Source organism: Dicentrarchus labrax, unplaced genomic scaffold (genome assembly GCF_905237075.1).
Source record: "Dicentrarchus labrax unplaced genomic scaffold, dlabrax2021, whole genome shotgun sequence".
Lineage (NCBI taxonomy): Eukaryota > Metazoa > Chordata > Actinopteri > Moronidae > Dicentrarchus > Dicentrarchus labrax.
Window position 1 is genome coordinate 4,170,131 of NW_026136722.1, and position 12,922 is coordinate 4,183,052.

At 42.7% G+C, this 12,922-nt stretch overlaps 2 protein-coding genes across 2 annotated transcripts; one reads left to right on the forward strand and one right to left on the reverse strand.

Annotated features, from left to right (window-relative positions):
• The first annotated feature begins 219 nt into the window (after positions 1–219).
• Positions 220–2,964, forward strand: bud31 (BUD31 homolog). The gene is made up of 4 exons (XM_051388011.1): positions 220–411; positions 1,081–1,203; positions 1,522–1,688; positions 2,395–2,964. Exons 1-4 carry the CDS (start codon positions 318–320, stop codon positions 2,443–2,445), a joined length of 435 nt encoding a protein of 144 aa, XP_051243971.1. The 5' UTR covers positions 220–317; the 3' UTR covers positions 2,446–2,964.
• Positions 2,965–4,446: 1,482 nt separating this feature from the next.
• On the reverse strand, positions 4,447–12,087 carry smcr8a (Smith-Magenis syndrome chromosome region, candidate 8a). The gene is made up of 3 exons (XM_051388456.1): positions 10,873–12,087; positions 7,941–9,728; positions 4,447–7,100 (listed from the first exon to the last, which is right to left on the reverse strand). Exons 1-3 carry the CDS (start codon positions 11,472–11,474, stop codon positions 6,641–6,643), a joined length of 2,850 nt encoding a protein of 949 aa, XP_051244416.1. The 5' UTR covers positions 11,475–12,087; the 3' UTR covers positions 4,447–6,640.
• Between the last annotated feature and the right edge of the window lie 835 nt (positions 12,088–12,922).

Below are 12,922 nucleotides of genomic sequence, written 5' to 3' on the forward strand. Positions count from 1 at the left end.
AAAGTGATGCAATACGCCAGGAACGTCAGAAAGACATCTACTTTGATTTAACGTCAGCAAACCTCTTTCTACTGACCTGGATTAAAGTTAACATACATGTTTATAGTGTGTTAGTCCGGGAGAAGATTTAAGCAGTTTTTAAACACCGATAAATTAAGTATGTTTATTTGGGGCTGGTGACGTCATTCGAGAGACGCAAGGTTGAAATGGACCCCCCCCAAAGTGACGTCGAATTACAGCGCCTGAGACGGGTTCGCCAAAGCAAAAAGAAAACACCGTGCGAGCTTTTTGTTGTCTTTGTGTTTGTACAGAACAACATGCCCAAAGTGAAGAGGAGTCGGAAGCCGCCTCCAGACGGATGGGAGCTCATTGAGCCCACTTTGGACGAGCTGGATCAGAAAATGAGAGAAGGTGAGCTGGAAGAAGATTAATGTCCCGACGGTCCTCACGGCACCGGGCCGTCGGGCTCGAACGTTGCACACAGCACGCAGTTTGTTGGGGGGTGAATTCAGGTCCGGCACCTAGTTTTGCCGATTTAAATTTAATTTAATTTTCTTTTTACATTTCGGAAATGAAACACGAGCTGGTGAAGTATTTATTTTTAATTAGACTGTATGTCCAAAACATGTGACCGTAAAGTGTCCTTAAACCGTTCACGTTTCTGTATTCAGCTGCACTTTAGACTCAGTCCGTGCTTCCCACTTTGTAGCAGGAGTTTGGGGACGGCTGGGAGAACTAGGTCAATAAAGAAATGGTTTTCCTAGTTTGAAGTTGAAGAACTCGACTGACCTGCGGAGAGCCCCGACTTCAACCCCATCCACCATCTCAGACCCCTCACACACACGACCTCACTGATGCTTTTGTGGTGCATGCAGATCCCTTCAGACAGGTCCCAAACTCTTGTGGAAAGTGTTCATATGGGACTGGAGGATGTTGAAGTTGCGGACTAATGCATTGCATTAGATGTGACATCACTATCCCGAGTACAGATCACAGCCCGGGGGGGGGTTAATTACCCGGGCAGGTACACCATTGATTTTAATTTCTGCTAACTTTGCTGCTCTTCCTTTTGTGTCTCAGCTGAAACAGAGCCTCATGAGGGGAAGAGAAAGGTGGAGTCTCTCTGGCCAATTTTCAGGCTGCATCATCAGCGGAGTCGATACATCTTTGACCTCTTCTACAAAAGGAAAGCCATCAGCAGAGGTAGACACAGTTTTTACTCTAACCATTGAACTACTTGACATCTTACGCCTCCCCTTTTCTGTTTACTTAGGCATTTTATATTATCCATCCTTGTAATCCAGAATGACACATTTGGTATCTTCACTAGATTTTAAAATAAAGTTCTGAGATGTTTGATGATGTTTCATTTAATCAGAACATCTATTATTTAAGATGCTTATACAGCACTTTTGCCCTTTTTGCATGGAACATTTATACCTCTATGTGTTATTTTTGTATTTGCACATGACCAGTGATATGAAACCCACTCACAGTTACACTCTGTTACTCTCCTGACAGAGCTGTATGACTACTGTATAAAGGAAGGCTATGCAGACAAGAACCTGATTGCCAAGTGGAAGAAGCAGGGCTACGAGAACCTGTGCTGTCTGCGTTGCATCCAAACACGAGACACCAACTTTGGAACCAACTGCATCTGCAGGGTCCCCAAGAGCAAGCTGGAAGTCGTAAGTCTCACTGAATTTGAGGGATTATAACTGAAGTCGTCTATTTTAATCATTTCGAGAAGCAAAAGTTGGTATAAGACTGCACAAATACATTCATGAAAATTGCCCAAGTGAGATAAAGTAAATTCAACTCTGTGGCACTGCACTATTTCAAAGACCTCACTGGACCAGAGAGTAGCTCTTTGATTGGATGAGTGAGGCCAGGAGGCTCGCCAGTCACTGTCAATATTCTCTAATCACTGACAGACTGTGTGTGACACCCACAGGAATTCATTGTCAATTGTACATGTTTTAATTTCATAGTCCCTATCTTCTGTTTCAGTTCAATAACAGTAAAATCTGCATTTTAACAAGACTAAGAGTCTATAGCCATTCAGTAGATATTTCACAGAATAAGTGAACGTTTTGACTTGCTGGTGGCACTAGATAAAAGGTCCGATAGGTTCAATAAAGTCAGTAGGATTCATCCTCTGGAGATCTTAAAGTTTTATGACAATTCATCTTACGGTTGTTGAGATTAACAGACTGACAGAGCCACCTAGAGCCATTGTTACAAATAACATACAAACACATAACTTTTAAATTTGCAGAATTTTTCGAAAGAGGATAATGAGTTATCCCATTGCTGCCCTAAATGAAACGATGGTTTGATTATTCCCTGTGTGTCCTCGTGGTCTAAATCCAGCTGTTTTTTCTCTCTCTGCAGGGACGGATCATTGAATGCACCCACTGTGGATGCAGAGGATGTTCTGGCTAAGTGCGTTTTTTTTGGACCTCTGGTCGATTTTCTGTTGGGCATCAGGGCTCACCCAGCCTCCAGCTGTGCATTCTCAGATCTCCAAAGTAACATTGTCTTATTTCAGTCACCTGAACCAGAAACAAATCACTGATAGCTTCATCATCATCATCCTCAGCTGCTGCCCTTATGGGGGTCAGTATTTGGTACTCCTTTTTAACACAGGGGAGCAAAGGAGATTACACTGAGAGGGGCCATATTGTATTGCTTACATTTGTTTTTCTGTGTGTTTTTTAAATATATTTTATGCCCTAAACTCCAAATGCTCAAAGTAGGAGGTTGAGGTTAACTGTTTCTGGATCACGCCTGTCATTCCAGCAAGTCATAAGCACTGTGAGGGTCAGTTTAAATTCTGTGTTTCATTTCATTTAAAGAAGGCTGGGAGGGAAATGATTTTTGTTTGAAATGTCATTGTTTTAAACCTTAACTGTTTCTTCATTGTTCTTGTAGTCTAATTTTAAATAAAACCATTCTGATTTACTTGCTCTCTGACTTTTTGTATTTTATGACGCAAGTGTGGTTTTATTGTTCTTGATAATTTATCTTATGAATTAGAAAAGCCCATTATTGACTGTAGAGTTGGATTGTCAGACCTTTTTCTTGAAGTAGCATAAATCACTAAAGGTTGAAGACCTTAGAGGGTCTCCTAACTAAATGCTGATGTCTCTGTATTCTTTTATGTGTTTGTATTTCTGTTTTGATATTTGTGACCTCTGTACTTTAATTATGTTTTATTTGATTGGGACAGAGTAAAGAAAACAGACACGCTGAAAACAAATATTCAATGTAAGTATCATGTAGTGCTATTACATAGTGCACTATGGCAACACCCGTCCCTAGAAGGGCTTTTGTGAGAGGTTAACACAGTAAAGTAAAAAGAGAGTAAAGAAAATACATAAATCACATAATTAAAGACAACATTGGTAGTTTGAGATCAAGGCCAAAAATTACATTGGTACATTTTGACTCAAATATTTTCCTTTGCATGTCCTTGTTGGGCTTCAGGACTACAAAACAGCAATATTACATTGAGTCTAAGGGAAAAAAAGGAAAATATTACGGAATTCAATCATTCATTTAACATAGCCTTAAGTAATGTGGTTTTAAGAAACTCTTGTTGACCTTGTTTACATGTTTTTTATTCTTATTGCATAGATAAAATATGGCTTACATGTCACAAAGCATATTCTTTTAATCAGTAGTAATAATAATTTGTCAATATCAACTCTTCCACAGCAGACAACCAAAAACCACAGTAGCTACTCAAGACAAGACTAAGTATTAGATAGTAATAATATAGGATGAGTCTTCCCAGTGGAGAATGGCAGATATTCTTCAGTTTGTGGTATTTTCTCATCTGAGGCACAAACAATGATCTTTACCCCTTATAACCTAATCTTATCCTGTCATTGTACAACTGTGAAACTACTGATCATCAGGCCAGCTGATATGTGTGTGAGCTCTGCCTCAATGCAGCCCTGCAAGGTCACAAAGAAACTGCAAAAGAACAAGCACCTGCTGCATCAGAGACACGTTGTCAGTTTCTATCATTAAAGGTTTAAGTGGAAAAGCACCCTTTCGCACAGAGTTGCCCGCTCACTCAGACTCAGATTAATGTTATTGTAAAGAACAATATTGTTGCAAACATGATGTCGCATCATTAATTTACTGCTACTTTCTCTTCAGTCCACCACCTTGCCTTCTGCTGCTCCAGAAGGGCAATTAGATGTTTTCACAGATAAGCATTTATTATTCATGACACCTCAAGTGCTCACACATCCGTCATTGCTACAGCAAGTCACACAGACACGAGTCTGTTGGAATATTTGATGTTTAATATTTAATGCTGCTCTGCAGGTTGCATCGGTCTGTTTCTTGCAGTATCTCATGAGATTCAGCATAATCATCACAATCTCATCAACTCCTTTTTAACCTAGTACAGGTATCCACACACAAATGAAATGGATTCAAATAATTTAATGGAATAAATGAATATCATTACATAGAAGCATCAAGACATTCACAACGTGCTTTATTAAAATCACTGGCAGCAACGCCGTTGTACAGGGCTGGAGTGAGCATGGCGCCCCTTCATGATGAAATACAAAAGGTAGACATGATATGGCAACGTAAGGACACTGAGTGACGACATGTTAAGCACACTGTGGTATGGCTTATTTAGATTACATTCACCTTTTTGCATTAGAGGAATAATATCTAAAAAAAAAATAATACATCTCAGCAGAATTTTTTTTTATTTTAAGCAGTAAAAAATTAAAATCGCATGTGGCAAATAAAATCATCATTAAGCCCAAAAATTGCACTAAAATAAAATAATACATTAGGTGGAATTCAAAATGTAAGGTTGCTGTTAATAATTAAAAGCGTATGATTTAAAATTAGTCTTGTTCGTAGCAGGAAGGACAGTTGCCACGATCCCACATTGTTTGACCTTTCACATTAAAACTCTGACCATGCAGTCACAAGTACAGTTACCATCCTAGATATAGAAGTACAACTCCATCACGGATGCCACAGAATTAGGAACAGTAAAATCTAAAATACTATCAAAGACGCTTCTTCAGTGTCGTCTCACTGGCCGATGTGACAGAACTTAAAACATAAAGATTGTGAAATTCTCCAGCATCCTCCAAAGAGGAAATCTGAGTTTACTCAACATGATGACCATAATCCAAATTTTGTCCTAATGCAATAAATATAGACCTGTTTAGTTTTGTTCACCGCACAGTGCTGTTATATATATATATAAATAATAGGCATAGTCCTAAATTCAATTGTCAAGCTTAGAGTTTTGCTTTTGATGGCACAGAAAGTACAATTTTCCCATAATAAAATCTATACAAACACAACATCACTGTCTCAGCAACATCTCCTCAAACTGTTCAGTATCTTGTCAAAGTCATCCAAATACAACAAAACAGAAATATTATCAGTACGGTGATTCACCCCGGCACAAGACAGTCTCATGCTAACACCACAACACTCTCACACAACTGTAAGACAACAGTGAAATTCAATACATTTAAGTTAAGTAGCTTTAAAATGTTCCTGGCCATGTGAGTAATATCTATAGAAATGCTTGCCAGCGGTTTTGGCTGCTGCTGGCCCTGGGTGACTGTGTGAGGGATGGCGTTATTTCTCTGGACATGCAATATCACGTGGAGCCAACTGGGTCTAATTCACACAGCAAATACACTTCCTCATGCATCACAGCCTGAAAGCAGCCTTTGGGAATGTTTACTCTGTGCTCTCAAAAGGTCAAACCTGCACAGTTCAAATTCAACACCGTCTCTATTAGGAAGCAAACATCCATTACTGCAGGAACGTGTGTTAAAATTCACCCCCAAAAGAGAAAACTGAAAGTGTGATTGCCAGTGAGTGACACAGAAATATATATTTAAAAAAAGATAGGGTTCAGAAAGGTTTTGGCCCTTGGAAGTTATGAAGTAGTTATGTGTCAGAGAGGCATGTCACAAAACCAGCTGTAACAAGCCTGCATGGTGCTAATAAGGTCTCATGGACAGATTCAGAGAGACGTCTGTTCTCCACAGCCAGAAAGCGTCAGCGTATGCGAGTTTGTTGCCTTAATCCTGAAAAACATGTTTACATATAGCTGCTCAGCGGATGGTGGGTGTTAACACAGAGCCGTGGCTGAGTTCAGACCAGCACTTACGACACACAGACAGCCGTGTTGGAGTGACTTGAGTGTGTGTGTGTGTGTGTGTGTGTGTGTGTGTGTGTGTGTGTGTGTGTGTGTGTGTGGGGTGAGGTGTGGGGGCACTGACAGACCCAAGTAACATTTTTTTTCTCCCATGGAAGTGAAAAACACACAAATGACTGAAAGGACAATAAGTAGAGCCGATCTAAGCCTGCTCTGTAATGTGTGTTTATGAGTGTCAACATGCTCCGGACCAAATACACCACTCACTGACATTCATGACTCACTCTGTCTCCTTTTCCCTGCACACAGAGGAAAGAGCAGAGAAAAGGACAGCAAGGCAGAGAGATAATAAACAATAACCAGTTCAGAGTTACTCCTCAAACTAAAAGACCTTACTAAGATCCCCTGTGGTCCTTTAAAAATCAAAGGTCAAAGATGATTTCTGCTAAAACCTGCGTGGGAATCCTCCTCCCATTAGATTTTATAAAAAACGCTGGTGGTGTAGTTAAAACTAAAACAAGTTGCTGCTGCACTGCTCCCGGTTGCGGGCTGCAGGTACTGCTGCGTAATGAGCTGGCTGAGGTAGAGCAGTATCAGGCTGTCCTCCTCGCCCAGCCCCAGTTGCTCCTGCAGGAAGCAGCGGCGTCTGCCCTCCACGACCTCGGACCCCTCCGTGGAGCTGACCGGCAGGTGGAGGTGATGGGTAAAGGTATACAGGAAGGCCTTGGCTGCCAGGCGACAGAGCATGCTCTGTAAGTGAAGGAAGTAGGTGGAACCACGGCGGATGTAGGTGCGGTGGTCGGCTATGTTGGCAAGAAGTTGGCCACGATATGGTGGACAGCGCAAGGTCTTCTGGTCGGCATCCAGGATGGAGATGTAGCGGCTGTAGCGGGATAGTGAGTAAAGCATGCTGGAACCCACAGGGGACGCTACTCTGTGGGGCAGATAGTGAAAATAGGCGGTTATCATGCTCACATTTAAAGTAAACCATAAATACAGTAGGTCCAATTCTGTCTTTATATTATATTCTTCTAGCCATACTTGGTGCCACTGGAGGGCAGCACCAAAATATAACAAAGCCTACACATAATAAACAATTATTATTTTAAAATATATTAATGCTCTGTGTATTCAGTAATCTGTGTTATTATTTCTGTGTAATGATCCATATTTGTATTAGAAGTGTATATAACTCCTATTTTCTATTTCTATTAGATCTTGTGTGTTTTCTTATCTATCACTCTTTTTGTGTTGTGTTATATATTGAGCTGCTGTAAATTTCCCCAGTGTGGAATAAATAAGGTCTGTCTATCTCTACATGAACAAGGACTGGGTGTATTTAATTTATATCTTACATTCAGCTGAGTAGTAGTATTATATGTGCGACTGGAATCAAATGGTGGAGAATGGCTTCCCTTTAGCGTTTAAGAATATAGCCAATTAAAAAAAAGAGTCAAATATTTAACACGTTGGCGAACCAACAGCCCACTCTCTAGTGAGAAAGATGAAAGATTGAAGAGTAGAAATGAAAAAGAAGTTCAAGGACAGATGTGAGGCTGCTGAATAGCTGGTTGTGTGAGTCATCGCGGACTGACTCACACCAGATGAGTAACAGTAGAGTAAGGTGCAATACGATACAACCTACAAAGAGGAATATACTTTTCAAACTTCACAAGGTTATGTGAGCATCAAGCTCGATGTTTTAGTAAATCTTCCATTATCATTTGTATAAGATTGGTTGAATGCTTAAAATACGAATGCAAATTGGAAATACCTTTGCAATCCAATGAGTTTCCACCTCTGCAGGTCAGTAAGGGTGAAGGGGCAGGACAGCCAGGCTTGAACCCTCTCTCCACACTTCCCAGGAGCAGGCACAAAGAGGGCCAGAGCAGCAACCAGTCGGCGGACTCTCCCCTCGTCGGCCCCGAGCACGACCAGGGTTCTCCCGCTCAGCAGACACCACAGAGCTTGCATGGCAAACGGATACTGTCGCACAAACTTCAAGGCTCCTTGTCCATGCTTCTTCCTCTGACGCAGGGTCAACACACCCCCGTAGCCAAGAGGCGAGGCAGCCCGATCAGACCCTGTAGAAGCACTCATGGTACAGTCCGACCCATCCTCTGCTGAGGTACGGGAAACTGCATCTCCAAGGAGTCCCACAGGCAGTTCTAGCCCAGCTGCGGGGCTTTCTGAGGATGGAGAACCCACCGTGTAGTCGTCCTGGAGTGGAAGTTGGGCCTGGGGCTCCTGGTTGACCACCAGGGTTTGACAAGGCTGCAGGTAGGAGCTTTGTTCATGATGAGGCACCGTCTCTGGGGCAGAAGCCTCATAAAGGAAACCCTCCTGGGCCATACAGCACGCTGTGTCTATTGGAACCAACAGGTCAGACTGTATCTCGCAAGCCCCATCAGTTGCTCCCTCGCACTCATCCTCCCTGCTGGCCTCCAGCTCAGACATCACTTCCAGCAAAGACACGGGTGTTTGGTCTCCCCCGTTGTCACCATCATCTTCCCCAGCTGTGGTCTCCATCTCTTCACTGCTGCTCTCCCTCTCCAGGTCAGTGTTGTGGTCAGGGTCTGGGGTCAGGTCAGAATCAGGGCCTTCTGACGTTATACTAGCCAGATTCTGTTGCCTGTCTGCTTGACCCGTCCCGCTCTTATCGCTGCTGAAGCTTCCTTTGGTCTCCTCCGAGCTCTCCTGGGTCTCCAGAGTCTGGTCTGAGGGGGAGGACTCCAGATGGCTCCCTACAAGCCCAAGCTCGCACAACTCTTGAGGACGGCTGATCTCAGAGGATGGGTCTAGAGGGTGTGGAGGCTCCAGAGCATCTAGCTCTAAAGGTTCTGGTCCTAGTACAATAGGAGGCGGATTTAAGAGTGTGTAGTTATCTACAGCATGGTTCACAGCACAGAATGGTCTTAGTGTTCCCCTTTCATCCTCATCTTCATCACCAAGGTCCTCCTCAAACAGGAAGTTGGTAACTCTCTGTTTCCTGCGTAGTGTCCTGTCCAGGCGGCGTGTGTACAGGTAGCACAGGTCCCCCCGGAAACTCTTCTCAGTGTCCTTCAAGAGCTCCACCGTGGCCTCGTAGAAAGTATTGTCGCACAGCTCTCGCAGGGTCTTCAGGCGCTTGTCGAAACACTTTGCAGACTTAGCTTTGATCAGCTGTGGCGTGTAGGACGGCCTGCGTTTAACGCCCTCGTCTTCTTCCTCGTTCACTTCGTCTTCGCCTCCTTCCTCATTTATCTGACTCTGCCCTTCATCCTCCTTCTTCCCCTTGTCACAGTAACTAAAGGGGTTGGCAAGCTTGGCGTATTTGTCTAACAGCACCTCGCACTCACTCAAGCACTCGGTGATACACTTCTGGCAGGTGACAGCATGAGGATCTCGGCGCGGACGGTGATGGTAGGAGCTGATCTGTCTCAGCAGGTCTCTGTGTTCATAGATGCTCTTCTCCACGTTTGCGAGCTCGTTGGCCTTCTCCACAGCATGAGCGGAGTACATACACTGAGGCCCCGCCTCTCTCTGCAGGCCCTCCTCCCTCTGGAGCACAGAGTGGGTGTACCTGAGGGGAAGAAAACAGAGCTACTGGTTCACATGTTCATGAGCATTCAACATTACACAAGAAACATTGATAACCTGCAGCAGGGGCTACATAACTGTAAGATTAGGGTTGGGGTACATTAGCCAGTATGGTTGTTAGCCATACTAGCAGCACTAGGGTTGGCAATATTGATCAGCTGGTTGGTCACTTTAGTGCAGACTGAAATATCTCAACAACTTCTGGATGGATTCATGGTCCCCAGAGGATGAATCCTACTGACTCTAGTGATCGCAGGACTTTTCCGCTAGTGTAAATATATTGATAACAATTAAATTGATTACTATGAAGTTTAGTTCATATATCAATTGTCCCCCAGAGGATGTATCCTAATAACATATTTACATTTGTGGTTGTGAGTGGAATGTCTTAATTCTAATATCTTTGGTGATCCTGTGACTTTTCATTTAGTACCATCAATACTTTTTGACCATATACCTGCAAAACTCATAATATTCCCATGAGCCTCAGCTGTACTTTGTGCTAATCAGAGTATGTTATCAAGGCTGTAGACTCTTGGTCTTGTAGAACCGTATGTTACTAGGCAAATCACGCTACTAACCCTGATCATTAACCCAAAATCTGCACATATTAAATAAGTGCTGTTACTCATATCTGGATAAAAAGCTGAACAGAGTGAGATACTTCCATGGTTGCAACAAAGGTTTTAAGTTAAGTTGCACGTAAGTTGGTTTTGTCTGTCTGATAGCGGAACCCCTGTGTCAAAATCTAATTTTAAAAGCTTTATTATTGTAGTTTATATTGTGCTAACATGGTGCATATTCCAAGATCTGATGGTATTATTCCAATATAGGAGGCCTGGTTGGTCTATTGAGTGTCTCAAGCTGCTGTGTATAATCTTCTGTGTACATCTACTTAATGGGTACTTGAGGCAACTAGATATATAGAAAATAAACAGAGGGCAGTAGGTGTGAGGTAGGGTTAAGAATGAGGGGTCTATAAGGGGCCAAAAGCACACTGACTAATCCGGCCATGCTGTGTTACCATTTTTTATAACAGGTTACTCTATTAACTATTTACATAAACGATAAACTCCCTCTGAACTTGTGGGATAGCAGTTTAAAGTTAGTACAGAAAAAGTTCTTACTCCAGGTCCCGCAGCTTCCTCTGGAGTTCCTTGGCAAATGCTCTCCGGTTCCCCGCCTTCAGACACTCAGAGGCCTGGGAGAAGCGGAGGGACAGCTCCTGAAACTGCAGCATGATTTTCCTCTCATCTGCTGAAACGTACGCCATACAGAACGGTCGCACAAAGCCCCTGGCCTCCAGGTCGTAAAGCGTAAGGTGATGGACATAGGCGAACGCGCCCTCCTTTGAGTCGCCCAGCACCACCCTAGAGTCCTCCACAAAGCTGAGCCTTGGGTAGCCAGTGCCAGGCGGATGCCCCACGAAGGAGGCCTGGTAGTCCACTGACATGATGCGCAGGGAGAAGTAGTTGAGATCGAAGGTGCCACAGATTTTGGGGTCATCAGGGATGGTGAGGAGAGGCTGAGGGCCCACCTGCTCAGAGAACTCAGAAATGAGGATGAAGTCTTTGGTGAACTTGGCATAAGAGGTTTTGGCCCAGGGGTTGGAGTCAGCCAGCGGATGGAGGGGAACAGAGAACTCCTCGGGGAGAGCCCAGGGGTCGGGACTCGTCTCCCCATAGTCATCCTCTTTAGTGAAAGCCACCAGGTCAGGTGAGCCTATCATAGTGGTGTTGTTGAGCAAGGCATGAGAAACACAGCACACAGTGCAGCACAGTTAACAGTCATAGAGCAGCTGTCCACATAAAGTGCAGTCAGACTGACCATGCTGCTCTTACACTGTCCGGGCAGCACATCTGTTAGTGAGGTTAAAGGAGCTGTGGGGCCAAGGAGATGAAGAAAATATGAACCTGATTATATAATCTATAAAGGGGGTCCCACAGCAGAGTGGACCCAAAAAACAGGACACTACGGGAGCCAGTCCACAGAACGAGAGCCTTGATGTTTGTCAGATTAAATAAAAGTGGACACCTCGACCGGAATATAAATCAGTGCGTCTGTTAACAAAAGCAATTATGTTGCGCCAATCACAGGGTCCGGGCAGACATCAGACCACTCATGCTGTGCAGAGAGCAAAAATATAAAGCAGCATCAGTGAAGCGCTTCTCTCCTTCTCCTCTTCCTCTCTTCGTGCGTCGGGTCCATCACGTTGCTCTGTCCGGGGATCAAATGCGGGACGTCGGTGCGACACATGCACCGTTAAACAGACGAAAGCGCTACATGTAATTTTCACATCCAGAGACAGACGCCATGTTTACCCAGCTGGTTGTATTCTGGTCAGGTGACCAATCCACCTCCCCATCTGGAGAAATTCCACCCTGAAACACAAATGTAATGTATTTCTTCTGGGATCATGTCTTTATAAAACAGACTGGTGACACTTTGCCAGGACTTTGAGGTGATACTGAGGTCAGATTGAGATCATGAATCAGTCTCCAAAATATCAAAAAGAAAGTTTCTCGATTTTTCACATCATGTTTATTTGATTAGCTGTTTTCTGCAAGTTATAATTAAATGGAACATAACATGTGACCTGAAATTTATAAACAGTTTATAAATGCAAAGATCTCTGTTAAAAAGATTCAGAACATTGACTCTAGTTTACTTATCTCTTCTAACATATAACTTCTTCCAACAAGATTATTAAGAAGTCATGGACCTGTAAAATAAAATGTGATAATGATAGAAAGAGCCTTTTTCTCTCCTTCACTCTCTCCGTGCTTGCAGGAATAAAACATTGGTGAGTAATAGGCCTACTGAATAATCTATTTATACAAAAATGTATACATTAAAATATAGTTTTAAAATAAAAGGTCTAAAATACAAACTAAATGTTTTTAACTGTAGAATTACTAAAACTCCAGATTCCTAAGAAAAAAACATATCACATCAACAAACTAATAGTTTTATATTATTATTTGTAGATGTTGAAATGTCAAAATACAAATTGTGATTTAGGGTGGATTTTCTTTTTACCGTTGATTAAATAAAACATAACACATTTACATTACAGTTATTATTAAAAACAATATTCTATTAATAATTATACAAACGCTGCGTGTGTAGACAATTATTCTATTTTAATACAGTTATTACTATTTATATAAACTTCCC